The 14,443-nt window shown below is 32.6% G+C and overlaps 3 protein-coding genes and 1 long non-coding RNA gene across 9 annotated transcripts; 3 read left to right on the top strand and 1 right to left on the bottom strand.

Annotated features, from left to right (window-relative positions):
* Positions 1-864: 864 nt before the first annotated feature.
* Positions 865-2,672, top strand: LOC11444628 (probable E3 ubiquitin-protein ligase ZFP1). Its single transcript, XM_003607601.4, has 3 exons — positions 865-1,085; positions 1,185-1,267; positions 1,800-2,672. Exons 1-3 carry the CDS (start codon positions 933-935, stop codon positions 2,392-2,394), a joined length of 831 nt encoding a protein of 276 aa, XP_003607649.1. The 5' UTR covers positions 865-932; the 3' UTR covers positions 2,395-2,672.
* Positions 2,673-4,600: 1,928 nt separating this feature from the next.
* LOC11445039 (60S ribosomal protein L11) lies at positions 4,601-6,518 on the top strand. Its single transcript, XM_003607600.4, has 4 exons — positions 4,601-4,807; positions 4,898-4,940; positions 5,504-5,699; positions 6,162-6,518. The coding sequence occupies exons 1-4, from the start codon at positions 4,697-4,699 to the stop codon at positions 6,355-6,357; spliced, it is 546 nt and encodes a 181-aa protein (XP_003607648.1). The 5' UTR covers positions 4,601-4,696; the 3' UTR covers positions 6,358-6,518.
* A 1,170-nt stretch (positions 6,519-7,688) lies between these two features.
* Positions 7,689-9,287, top strand: LOC11439832 (senescence-specific cysteine protease SAG39). Its single transcript, XM_003607599.4, has 2 exons — positions 7,689-8,379; positions 8,603-9,287. The coding sequence occupies exons 1-2, from the start codon at positions 7,944-7,946 to the stop codon at positions 9,187-9,189; spliced, it is 1,023 nt and encodes a 340-aa protein (XP_003607647.1). The 5' UTR covers positions 7,689-7,943; the 3' UTR covers positions 9,190-9,287.
* Positions 9,288-10,116: 829 nt separating this feature from the next.
* LOC11445038 (uncharacterized) lies at positions 10,117-13,971 on the bottom strand. 6 transcript variants are annotated; one of them, XR_005645746.1, is made up of 4 exons: positions 11,975-13,448; positions 11,497-11,614; positions 11,348-11,417; positions 10,117-10,445 (listed from the first exon to the last, which is right to left on the bottom strand). It is a non-coding gene; the product is annotated as an uncharacterized lncRNA (long non-coding RNA). The 6 variants fall into 6 exon arrangements; XR_003011477.2 differs by lacking the exon at positions 10,117-10,445 and adding an exon at positions 13,674-13,971 and having other exon boundaries at positions 10,702-11,417; positions 11,975-12,387; XR_003011476.2 differs by lacking the exon at positions 10,117-10,445 and adding an exon at positions 13,674-13,970 and having other exon boundaries at positions 10,702-11,417; positions 11,975-12,382.
* Positions 13,972-14,443: the final 472 nt, after the last annotated feature.

Below are 14,443 nucleotides of genomic sequence, written 5' to 3'. Positions count from 1 at the left end.
GCTTACTTGGAATTGAAGAAGCACTAAAAAGCAGTATTTTTAGAAAAGAACTAAATTTATGAAGATCTAACTATTTAGAATGTTTTCAAAATTGAAGATTTAATTATTATTTTTTTTGTCGAAAGAACAAAAAAATGTGTGTTTAGATGAATTTTTTAAGTTTGTGAAAAAAATGTGAAAACTGTTTTTTAAATTTTATGTTTGTTTTTTTTAATAAAAAGTGTTATTATTATAGAAGATACAATTTTCTTTTTTAAAAAGCAAAAATAGCTAGTCCCAAATAAATAAATAAATTTCCTCAAAATAAAAAAAACAGACAAATAATTTTTATCTAAATTTAGTATTTGAATCCTCTTTATTTTACTTTTTAGTAGTTTTTTTCTCTCTCAATTTTCGAGTCCCAACAATTGAAAATATCATTCATTTTTTCTTTATAATTTTAATTCTCATTTTTTGTCTCATGTTTGATAGTTGAGCCTCCACCTGAAGAAAAATATTGAGAGGATTTTAAATGGAGATAAGTCATATAAAGATCATACCATAATTTTAATTTTATATTAGACTCTATCGTTTTCTTGTTTTCATGATATCTTATACAAATTCCGAACTAGTGAATAGTGATGCAATTTTTTACTTACCCTCAATACTTATAAAATAACATTCAATAAATAAAGCTTCCATTCACACTTGAAGAACATGATTCTTTCTTGATTTATTTTGTTTCAACATGGAGTAAGCATCAGGCTTTGAATCAGAATAGAAGACACAAGAGCTTCAAAAGTAATAGTTGATAGAAGTGACAACATTACATTATTAAGCATATATTCTAATCTGACAACTAAAATGAACAGAGCCATTTATTCCTTATTTACACCCTCTAAATAAGAAAAGAATATATGCATGCATGAACAATTGAGGAGGAAGGTGAAACGATGAGCCGAAACATGAACAATTTTACGCCTTTGCCAGGGCTTCGGAGAACAGATTCTAGAGCCTATGGTGCTCCTCATCACACTTCCAATAATCCTCATGAATTCAATGAAGTACCTGTGTTTTACAGATCTCATCATTCTTCTAGGGCCAATGTAAGTCTATCACATTCTTGATTTAATAACAACATTTTTAGGATATGGCAGGGAATATACAAAAGAAAAATTTAATTTAATTTTGGTTCATGTTAACAGGATGAGAGGAGTTCAGGTGCTCAAGATCCTCTCCAATTGTGGGAAATCAGAAGAACTCCTGCAGAACATCACAGGATACCATAGTAAGGCCAAATTTCAAGTTTGCTTATGTGTGTAGCTATGTAGCACCAACACTTTAAATTACAAGCGTGACACATGTGGTTACATTCAACAACTTCTATTTTGTTGACTTATTACCGGTGTTTATGTGTCTGTGTTTGTATCAATTTTTCATATCTGTTTAGACTTCCTATAATTACATACATAGAACATAATATTCAAGAAACCAGTTTTTTTTTTTTTTTTATTGAAAAAAATATACAGTTCTTGATAATATTAGTGTGAGAAGATATTTTCATTGTATGATAAACTACTGAGATGATTATATATAGATGTTTGTTTCAATTGCTTTAAATTTTTGAGAATTTAAAAGTATTTGATTGATGCAAACATTAAACAATGAAACTGGTATTCTCAAGGATGAAAAAGGAACACACCATGATAATGAGATCTTGGTTTTTTTGTAGTAATATAGTTCTTCCAAATATTGTTTTTCAGCAAAGGAGTGTTCTATTTAGTTACATGAACTTATTATAATTTTTGAACAATTTGCAGTTTTCCATTACAACCACATAGAAGACAACAAACTTATAATCACAATGAGGACATGAGAAGAAGGGGCTACAACCCCACAAGAATCAGAGAGATTTTCCAGCATTCACCTTCAAGGTCAACATCAACACAGCAAACAAACACTCGAGTTCCACAATCGGTAGAAAATTCCAAATCGACTTTATTAAGCAAGTTAAGGAAAGTAGTGTACGACCCTACACCAAAGCGTTTAGCTAGAAAAGTGAGCTTATATTATAGAGGCAATGCTGCAAATGATTTGAAAGAGAGTGTTAAAGAAAAGACGGAAGATGGTATGAGATGTGCTATTTGCTTGGAGGATTTTGAGGCCAAAGAAGAGGTGATGCTTACTCCATGCAACCACATGTTTCATGAGGATTGTATAGTAACTTGGTTAACAAGTAAAGGTCAGTGTCCGGTTTGTAGGTTTGTGATTTTTGAAGGAGCAAAGGAAAAAACATCTCCCTTTAACAGGAATGACATTACCAATTTGGAACCCGATGGCGTGATCTCTGCAGAGCTTTTGTCAGTTTTGAGGGCCATGGAAGAAGCTTTTCATTTAGAGAGTGTGAATTACTGACAGTTTTTTAAAATCGAACTTGACATCAAACCGGGGAGAATTTGGATTATGGTTCAACTATCTTGAACTGTTCGAACTGAGACGAAACTGCGATCAAACCCCCAAAGTAACTGAACCGTATTAAAGATTTGGTGTAAGGCTCAATCGGTTGAATTGTCCGATTCAGTTGTTATTTCTCAATAGTGTAGTATAGTACTTGATCCTTATAATGAATGAATGACATAGAAGTATACATTAGTTAAATATTAATTTTATAAAACTGTTTGTTGATTTCTGAATGCTATCTTATTGACTAGTAAGTATGCATGATACAGGGTGAAAAATCCAAAATCATGTACATTTTCTTCAAAAATGCGATTTTATGGAAACACAATTTCTGGAGTGTGACTGCAGGTTCATGCTCAAGCTCCTTTTTTATGCTTGTGTTTGGTTCAGAGCACAACCTTAAATTTAGAGCTCTCTTACTCTAATTTCTAGAAGCTACAAAATGTAGCCTGTGCCATGTGGTCCATCATAATCGAGATAAATAAAGATTTAGTTTATTATATGCACCGAAAATGTAATATTTTTTTTTTGTTTAAACACGCGTACAATCAAATCACTTTATAGTGCCGTTTTTATAGGATGGAGTTGCTAGTTGTACTCCATGCTTGATTAAGCTTCAGTCTTTTCTTATAGTTGTATTTCGACCATTTTGTTATCCATAAAAGAAAGTTAAACTCAAAAGTTTCATTTCTCTCATCATAATGGAATCATTTTCATTTCTCTCATCATCTTTGTTTTACTTCTATTCAAATCAAAATTTGAACTCAATTTTTTTAATTTCTCTCATCATCATCTTTGTTTACTTACTTCTGTTCATTCAAGTCAAAATTTTCATTTTTAGCACATGAACTAGAGTTTAATCTTTAACCATTTTTTTTCTTCGATGAACTTGTTTGATCTTTAATGATGGAATAATTTATGCTCCATTCGTCCCACCAAAATTATCATAGTTGTTCATTTCACAAAAACTGAGAATTTATAAATGAAGGAAAAATAATATCAAGCTAACCTCATCAACTATCGATTCTCATTATCATAAATACAAAGTTGAAAAAACTAACTTTTGAATGAAGCATATAATATTAACTATAGAGTATAGTTGGAATAAATTAATTAATTTTAAAATAAAAAATTGTAAATGACAACTTTTTGAGACAATTTTTTTAACAAATTTGACAATTATTATTTGTTATATATAAATTTATTAGGCAAGTTGGGTTCCTTTAACTTGTTAGGTTAGTGAAAGCTTCAAACCTCATATAATTATAATCATATAACTTATATTGATTTATAATTATAATTTTTAATATTTTGTTTTAGGAAAATGTTATTTTATGCGAATTGTTTTTATCTCACCCAACTTATTTCATATGATATATACCAAAAGTGTAAAAAAATAATATTATAAACCCACAATTTTATGAATTTTAAAATATGACAATAGGGCGTGCGAGAAAGTTAAAGGATATAATTTTACAAAGATATTTGATTTACAGTTAGAATGTGCCATATTTAATAACACGTTATGTAGATAATTATCGGATGTTCATTTAAAAAAAATATATTTTGTATATCCGGTAAAAAATTCCATTTGTACATCTGATAGATAAACACCAGATGTTGTACAAAAAAAAAAAAAAAAGATAAACACCAGATGTTCATTTTAAAAATTCCATTTTGTACATCCGGTAGATAACTACCGGATGTTCATTTTAAAAATTTCATTTTTAGATTGGTGGTTTAGTTAGGTAATCAAAGTGAAATGATGGAGGAAATGAGCTGGTGGAGCTACGCGAGCAGATGAGAGAGAAAGTTTGAATGATGCATGTTTGTTATCTAACACAAAAGGTTAATGGACAATAATCCAGTAGTTATCTACCAGAGGTAGAAAATGAACATTTGGTGTTTATCTTTTTTTTTTTGGTACAACATTTGGTGTTTATCTATTGGATGTACAAATGGAATTTTTTACCGGATGTACAAAATAATTTTTTTAAAATGAACATCCGATAGTTATCTACATAATGTGTTATTAAGAGCAATTTCGTAATTTTAGGGGCCTAAAGAAATATGAGGGGGCCTAAAAAGAAATCTTCATAAGCCATTGGGCTTAATACTAGCTAACAAAAAAACACAAAAATGATTATATAAATAGCTTAACGTTGTCGTTTTGACGGTCATCACTTGAAGGCAAAAGCTTCAGATTTTAGGGTAGGGGTTTATTCATTCCATTCATCTCTGCCGCCGCAACACATCAATGGCTTCCGACAAGAAACTGGCGAACCCAATGAGGGATATGAAGGTTCAGAAGCTCGTCCTCAACATCTCCGTCGGTGAGAGTGGAGATCGTCTCACCAGAGCTGCCAAGGTTTTCACCCCCTCTTCTCACTGGATCTGGGTTTTTAATTTTTTTTTTTCAATTTAAAGATTTCATTTTTATGTATTTTTTGTGTTGTAGGTGCTGGAACAACTTAGTGGTCAAACCCCAGTGTTCTCCAAAGGTTAGTTATGTAGAAATTTATTACCGAGTTCTTATGCAATGCTGGTAATGAGTGTGGATTTTAGCGATCTGAAATTGTAATGTGTTTCAGACAAAAAAATTAACTTGGGTTTCGTATGGAATCTAATTTAGGGTTAATAATGGGATTTTCAATTGCGTTATGTTTTAGTCTTTAAATAACAATGTGAAAGCTTTATAATAGGGTAGTTATGGTAGTTTGATTTTGTAGTTATTGGTAATGATGAAAGGTTTGAACTTGTGACTAAAATTGTGTTATGGTTGTTATGGGTTTCGGAATAGGATTAATGTAAGCATTCAAATATCAAATCCATACATGTAAGAAAAGAAAAGAAATGTTTAAGGTCTTTGACTCATTGATGTACTTGAACATTGTGGCTTACTTTTGCTCAATTAAACCTAGTTTCCATGCTAAAAAGCAGGACTCTATCTAATGTACTTTATGCCATAAAAATGTACTTTATATTATTAATTAATTCTTATAAACTGGCTATTATATTGGATAAATGTGGTTGTCTCATTTTTTTCTCCTTTGAATTTTGACAGCGAGGTACACTGTGCGATCCTTTGGAATCAGAAGAAACGAGAAGATTGCATGCTATGTTACTGTCAGAGGCGACAAGGCAATGCAGCTTTTGGAAAGTGGTTTAAAGGTGAAGGAGTATGAACTGTTGAGGAGGAACTTCAGTGATACTGGGTGCTTTGGATTTGGTATTCAGGAGCATATTGATTTGGGAATCAAGTAAGCTTAAGAACAACTCTTGGATTTCATGCTATTTCTATTACTTTTCTCAGAGATTAACATTTTAGGCAGGAAAGTTTATGATATGACATAGGTTGTGGTACAGATTATGCATGTTCCAAATAAGTTGAAAATATTTGTGTTTCATTTTTATTATTCCTTGCTTTGTTGGTGCATATAATAAAGTTTGCTCTATATGGTATTGAGGAACAAGGACTTTTGCAGGCTAGGTTGATTTGTGTGATTTAGTTTTTTTATGAAGTAAAGTCCAATTATCTGTTTTTGCAATCTGGCTTACTGTCCTTGAAATGACATTGCCATGCCTTTCTTTTTTGGATTCATTTTCCTGTATTTATGTTATCTGGCTTTTGGTTCATTCTCCTCATAAATGTTTGATTGCATGGTTAAGATTTAAAACTATTGAAACATTATTGGTCCCTAACGCTTGACAATCTGCTTCAGGTATGACCCTTCTACTGGTATTTATGGAATGGATTTCTTTGTGGTTCTGGAACGCCCTGGCTATCGTGTGGGTCGTCGCCGTAGATGCAAGGCCCGTGTTGGAATTCAACACCGTGTCACCAAGGATGACGCCATGAAGTGGTTCCAGGTGAAATATGAGGGAGTGATCCTTAACAAATCTCAGGCAATTGTTTAGTTAAACTGAGTTCTTTTAGAAGTATGTTACTGTTTTTGGCAACTATAGTTTGGTCTCTCTTGGACAATGTCTTAATTATCAGACAGATTTTGGATCACTGTTCTTATGATTTTGTTATGTTTTTATGATGAAGCACATGGATTACCTACAGCTGTGTTAAATACTCCTATGCTAAATTAAAACAAGGCAATAATTTGCGTTATACTTTTGGCTCGAAATGAAAAATGAGAACGACGTGGAGAATATTTTACTGTTGAGGTTCCCTGATAAACAAAACGAAACAGGCCCTCTCATCAATTAACAACCCGTTTCTAACTAACTGAATCATGGCCGTTGGAGTTAATCTTATCTATATCCATCCAGCATAGGCTGGGGCTCAGGGCATTGGTATTAAGTATTAACAGTACCTGTTTTAGCTACTACAACTATGTTTCTCTGAAAAATTTTCTATACTGTTACAGTCGTTGAATTTTATTTTTTTAATGGCAACATGTGTGAAAAAACACCTCGATATAAACTTTGGCCGTGTAGTGGTTGTAGGAAAACAGGAGTTTTAATACCAGTGTACTACAATGGTGCGCTTTCAACCCAATATAAGTGATGTTATTGGTTTAATCAATTGTATAGTTATATTGAGAAATGCTATTTCTACCGAGAATTTGTATTCGATGTTGGTAACCTTGATTTAAGGATCATAATGTTGAAAAATTGCTTTACTCCCTTCGACTTTTTATTTTGGGTTAGCCATAATTTTAATTGAGAAAACAAACTTCTGCACTTCAAATTTTTCTGTAAAATTGAAAAAATTTATGAACTAATTTGTCTTTAAAATTTAAGTTGTCTCTAACAAAATTATCATAGCCATAGGCGAACTTGCTATGATGAAGTTAACTGAGACTAGTTTGAATGAGACTAAACAATTTTAGGGACGAGTTTGTCAAATTGCGAAAATTGGAGGATATTTTGACTGATAGTTAAAATTTCCAAAATCAATTTGTCTGTTTACTCTCTTAACAACTAGCATTAAATGTTCAAATTAGTATACACAAATGTCATGCAACTTTATCTTAGTCATGTCATGCAACTTTATCTTAGTCATGTCATGCAACAAACTTCCGTGCAAGGGAATTTAATCACCATACAAAGTTAGGCTCATCAAATATGGGTAAACCCATAAAAAGAAAAGAATCCATAATCCCTAGTATTATTTGCCCATTCATATTATTTTTTACGTGTGTAAGTTGTTCGCTATTCTGTTTCTTACATAAGCACATTTTTATTCAATTGTTTAATGAATTTTGACCAAGTTGCAATGTTCTACTTAGACAAAACACAAGCTACCATGTTATGTAAATAATAGTAAGAAATAAAAGAAATCACCCATAACCCATCTATATCAAATGCAATATGCCGTGGCAGGAACCTTGAATAAGAAAGCAACCACGTAGATTGTAGATTCAGATTAATTTAGAGTCTGTAATCTCTATATAAACCACCAATACCATTGCCTTCGATTCATACCAATTTACTTTTCTCCCTCAAACAGACACACATACCTCAACAAAGCTTTCTTTGATAACAAGAAAATGGTTTCCACTAGCCAAAAACAACACATATTGGTTCTGTTCCTCCTCCTTGCACTTGCTGATATTACCAATGTCATGTCCCGAAAACTGTATGAGTCGCCATCTTTACAAGAAAGACACGAGCAGTGGATGTCAGAATATGGAAAATTGTATAAAGATGCTATTGAGAAGGAAAAACGTTTCATGATATTCAAAGACAATGTTGAGTTCATTGAATCATTCAATGCAGCTGACAACAAACCTTACAAGCTAAGTGTTAATCACCTAGCTGATTTGACTCTTGATGAATTTAAGGCTTCCCGTAATGGTTACAAGAAGATTGATCGTGAGTTTGCTACAACATCATTTAAGTATGAAAATGTCACTGCTATTCCGGAAGCTGTAGATTGGAGAGTAAAAGGAGCTGTCACTCCAATCAAGGATCAAGGTCAATGTGGTAAGATAAACAATGAACAATATCATACACACAAATACTAATTTACTATATGAATATACTTTGTCTTGATTCTCCTGTTTCTAAGGAAACGAACTCTGGAAACGAACCCTTATTATATATGCTATACATTGTTCTTATTGTTATGATTGTTTTTTGTGACTCAGTCTAATTGAATTGAATAATTAATGTTTCTGTTAATTTTGTCTTGAAAATAAAACAAAAGGGAGCTGCTGGGCATTTTCAACAGTGGCTGCAATCGAGGGTATCAACCAAATAACTACAGGAAAACTAATCTCCCTCTCAGAACAAGAGTTAGTTGATTGTGACACAAAAGGTGAAGATCAAGGATGTGAAGGAGGATTAATGGAAGATGGATTTGAGTTTATCATTAAAAATGGTGGAATTACAAGTGAGACTAATTACCCTTATAAAGCAGCTGATGGAAGTTGTAACACTGCAACAACTGCCCCTGTGGCTAAGATTACAGGATATGAGAAAGTTCCGGTTAATAGTGAGATATCACTTCTCAAAGCTGTGGCGAACCAACCAATATCAGTTTCTATTGATGCAAGTGACTCAAGTTTCATGTTTTACTCAAGTGGAATTTATACAGGAGAATGTGGAACTGAGCTAGACCATGGTGTTACTGCTGTTGGTTATGGTAGTGCTAATGGGACTGATTATTGGATTGTGAAGAATTCATGGGGCACTGTGTGGGGTGAGAAAGGGTACATAAGGATGCAAAGAGGTATAGCTGATAAGGAAGGCTTATGTGGTATTGCAATGGATTCTTCTTATCCAACTGCTTAACCTGTTGAATTATGTAACTTGTGTCTCAAGCTTGTATTTTAACAACATTAAATATACATTTATACGAAATCTGAACGGTTGTTATTTGAACATCAAAATCTATACATATTTGTTTCTTTTTAATTTTTCCCAATCATTATACTAATAACTCTAGAAATTTATTTCACATAGAAACATACTAATTTTAATTTAAATTGTTCTTATGCAAAATTTTAAAATTAAAATACTAAAATATAATCACATTAAATATATGTTTAGCCCCTATTGATCGAAAGACCTGCCTCCGCCCCTGCGTCTATGCGTATACCTACTACATGAATTGTATTCATGTATCCATATGATTTTTTATAACTGGATGATGTTTACATGAACGAAGTTCAAATATGTTCTTACCACATCGGGAAAAAATGGAACATTTAAAACTTCAACACAAAAATAATGCAAAAATCGAAGAGGAAACAGTTCGAATGCAAAATTGAGACGAGAAAAGCAAAGGAAGAGACTACACAGGTCCTTTAGGTTTTCTTCTTCTTAGACCACCAATCAAGATTTTGATGACAGAACAACCAAACAGTAGGGCCTTTAAGTTTCATGCTTACACCAATTTTGATATCTTCATGTAGCAAAACAGAAATTCAGTGATGTCGTGGAATGATGATCTTTAAAATGTAAATATGAGATACAAGAGTGGAATAAGAGAGTTTTTTGGAATGTTTTTCTCACAATAGGAGTCTCATTAAGAAGATGAATTCTTTGAATCATCGGTTGATTTATCGTTTCACACCCTATTTGGATCATAATTTACATGAAGCTTGGAAGCAACATGAAGAAGTTTTGATGCAACTAGAAATCCTTTGGCACCCAAAATATCACTCTAACTGGTTAGATTTTTGGGGATCGTAATACTAAATTCTTAAGTGGGGTGATTGCCATTCTGAATGCCACTCATCATTGCAAAAATAAGTTTGAGACAGTACAAGATGTTGATGAGAATTGAATTACATATAAGGATGAATTAAGTCGGGTTGTGACTAGTTTCTACAAAAATATATTTTCAGATGAGGAAGAATTTGATCAAATTTCACTACTACAGAAAGGATTTTTCACATCAGTTGAAAAGCACTTTTCGCATCAGGTGGCAACTGATGTAAGGTGTCATGATGTAGTATGTTCACATCTTTTCACATCAGGTACGAACTGATGTGAAATCTTCTTTTCCACATCTGGCCTTTATTCCGCTGATGTGGTACGTTCGCCTTAAAATTTAACAATAGGTTTTTCACATCAGTTTTATGATAGACACTGAAGTTAAACATGTATACTTCACATCAGTCCTTTTACCCACTGATGTGAAATCCATAATTTTTTTTTTAAAAAAAGCTCCTTTTTTTAAAGAATGCTTACCAGATCAGCTTGAGACCTCTTTCCTTTTATATTAAAAATAAGAAGAAAAAAAATTATGGATATTTTAATGCGACATCAATATTTTATATATAAAAAAGTACATGCATATATAAATACAATCAAAGAAGTTATATTATAGTAATATCAACAATTCAACATAAAGCTATGACAACATCTTTGGGCATAATCTTTTTAAAAAAATAAAAACATCTTCGGACATAATATTCATCAAACTATATATATCCCAATCAAGCATAGCCACAGCAACATCGGACAATATCATCTCAACCATTAATATATCATGCCAAAGATGAATGATTGTAGGATAAAGACTAAAAGAGTTTGACGAAAGCTTACAGTTGAAATGTGTTAAAAGTTAATTGAAATGTGTTAAAAGTTAAATGTAGAATTAGTCTTACTAACGTTTTCATCAAAATTTCATGTCAAAATAATCAAATATTAAGCTCTTTTTTATTTAAACTGCATTCCTTTTATTTCAAAAATAAGAAGAATGACACATCAATATTTTATATTTAAAAAAGTACATATGCATATATGAATACAATCTAAGAAGTTATATTATAGCAATATCCACAATAAAACTCTTTGAATCACTACAATCATAGCAAAGCCTTTGGAGGAGTCTACATTTTGGAAGAAGGGCAAACTGCAGATAAAAAGAAAATAATTGTATAGATGAACTAAAATCAAAATATTTTGGTTTATATCCACTTGAGTTCTAAGTCCTTAATACCTTGTGTAGCAGATAAGTAACATCGTTGATCTGTATCACAAGGTATGAGGGTATCTCTGATGTCAATGTCCTGCATTTATGAGAATACATGTTAGTTTGTGAAAGGATTGTACAGTGATTGTTAATGAAACAAATGCTGCTGTGAATACCTGGTAGCTTGTTCAGTGTAGAAAGTATCTGGCTTTGTCCCAAGTTTCATGAACTTCATTTTTGTTTGTTGTTTTTTATACCAAACGGACAAAAAAAAACTCGACTCGACTTCAGTGCCTGCAAATTCAGAAGGTTGATCCTTAGATTAAACCATCACAGATTCCATAAAGTCAAGGTTAATGGAAAAAGTGAATCCAAAGGGTTATCTAGTAGGCCATGAGATTGATGAACATAATTAGAATTGGCTGAATGGTGTACCATGAAACGCAATAACATAGCAACACAAACTTATTAGATATTTTTTCCATCATTTCAAGAAATTAAAGGGATGAGGACAAAGAAATTAGAAATCAGTCTACAAAAGATGAAGGTAGAAGTCATATGAATGATATCATGTCGTCGTCGCTGTCGGTTAGAACTGAAAAAACATAACAAAACAAGAAAAAAAGAAATCTGCAAGAAGAATGACTTTCACACCTGAAGTTGGATTTATTTTGCAATAGTCAACCTCATTGATTTGTATATAAATATGAAAGCTCTTCAATTCATAGAAGATGATGCTGTCACTTCACCAATGGACCAAAGAAAAAAACAAGAAATTCCAATATATGCCATCATTCCTAGATAACAGCACTTCTTAGAGAACTTTCCTTCAAAAAAAAAGAACTTCTTAGAGAACTTTGCTAGATGTCACACACTGCACACTTGTCTCTACTCTCTAGTAGTAGTACCATTGGAAGTAACTTCAAACATTAAGCTGAATTGAGTAGGTGAAGAAGTGAATTAAAACTTTAGTGGATGAAGAATACTCTCGTTGACCAACAGCAGGCTTCAATTTTTTTTCTGCCTCATGTGTTTGTTCCCGATGAAATATGTAACAACAAACTGAACTAACAACAATGTGAATTGAAATAACTGTTAGGAGACAAACTTACGTTACTAATAAAACATATTGAATGTTGTGTCTCCTTTTTTTCAAAAAAGAAAACACATGGAAAAAAGGGAGCTGAGGATAACAAGAAAGCAGTAAAAAACTACTAGTAGTGTGTTACCTAACAGAAAGCAAATGTTTTTGTGAGGCTACTTTGTTAAGTCATTTTCAGTATGGTGTGTTGTATCTCTAAAGAATTTGATACATAAACTAGTGATTGCATGCTAATGCAGGAGATTCATTATACTCCATGCTTAAATTTCAAGGAGCCAAGGATTTAAGTTGCAATTGTAGATACATCACAATCCTCGATATTAAAAAAAAAATTAAGGATTAAACAGGGCAGCAATTGCAGTCAATAAAATAAACTAATTCAACCAATACTAGATATTCTAAACTAAATCAACCAATTTCACTAATCAATCAAAACACATTAGCATGCAATTTCAAATAAAAGTTACAAAAATCAACAATCAAATTTCACATAAAAAAGTACAACAACTAACAATAGCAAATTGATGACATTCACCTTAAACATAATAGTAGATAAAGGGAATAAGGAAATTGTACAAGAAAAACAAAGGAACTATGACAAATCATCTTCTCATTCACTACTCTTGTTGATTTTTATTTGTGGTGACCAAAATTTCATCTTTCCAAAGTAAGTAAAGGTGCAACAATAACTACATTACTGAACCTAAAGGAGGGTTTTAAACAGTATTGACAATTGAAACCCCACACTTAACATTGAACTCTGTTACTAGGCAATATAAAACATTATAACATTGAAAATCATATCAGGGATCAAGGCTGCTGAAATCAACAGCATCAAAGACAAATCGATCAATATTTTCCTATGCTAGGGCAAACAATAGTGTAATCCCAAATCAGTATAGCATGAAACAGAGTAAAATGGAATGAGACAACACCCATTTTTTGAAATCAATCAGTATAGCATGAAACAGAGTAAAATGGAAGACCAACAATTCATAAGGAACAATATTTAAAACTAAAAAGCAGTGAACATCTTCAAACTGATTCAAAACTAAAAAGCAGTGAACATCTTCAAACTTAGTTTGTGTAAGAACAACAACACCAGTTTTCTAAGTATTGAACAATCGAGAGAAGGGATTAGGGGTTAGGGTTCTAAGTACTGTGTTCCACCGATTGAAAAGGGGTTTCACGATTTTTTTAACAACAAAGGGTTAGGGTTACCGATTGAAAAGTCAGAGAGAGAGAACTCACCGGAGAGAGAGCTTCCGATTGAGAGAGAGAGAGAGAGAGAGAACGCTTGGACGGTGAGAGGTTCCGATTGAGAGAGAGTGAGCTTCGACGGTGACGGTGAGAGGTTCCGCTTGAGAGAGAGAAAGAGGGAGAGCCCTTGGACGGTGAATGAATGAATGACGAACAAGAACGATTGATAGGGTTTGGCTTTGGATGGTGCAGTGAGAGGTTACGATTGAGAGAGCTTTGGACGGTGAGGGTGAAAGTGTGGAAGCGTTTTACGATTGAGGAAGGGATAAGGTAAAGTGAAAATTTGGTTTTACCTCAGGCAGTTCTCACCACTGATGTGAAAAAAGGTTAGCCAAAGTTTTCACCCAAATTGCAAATATGCCACCGCGTTTTTTTCCCTTCATTTCAATTATCCACTGATGTAAATGTTATATGTTATTAGCAATTCCCCTCATGTACTTATATCAACTGATGTAAAAACTCACAGCATGTATCTTTCCCTTCAGGTATTTTCCGCACTGATGTGAAAATTAAAAACACCCTGATGTTAAATTTATATTTTCTAGTAGTGTTTTATCTATCTAGAACTATCCCTCAGCTCTCATAAGTGAAAATAAATAGTTTTGCTAAACTGATTACTCGTGGTAAAAAATTTCGGTTCGTATGGAGGATGTAAGGCTCCTTGGGTTGATAGTCTTCAATCCCTTTTTTTTAATCAAAGTCAGGTGAAAGTGGTTTTTAGGTATTTATGTGATCTGGTTGACATCTTCAATAATCATGCG

Source organism: Medicago truncatula, chromosome 4, assembly GCF_003473485.1.
Source record: "Medicago truncatula cultivar Jemalong A17 chromosome 4, MtrunA17r5.0-ANR, whole genome shotgun sequence".
In the NCBI taxonomy this organism is placed as follows: Eukaryota; Viridiplantae; Streptophyta; class Magnoliopsida; order Fabales; family Fabaceae; genus Medicago; species Medicago truncatula.
This window is presented reverse-complemented; position numbering and strand designations above follow the sequence as displayed.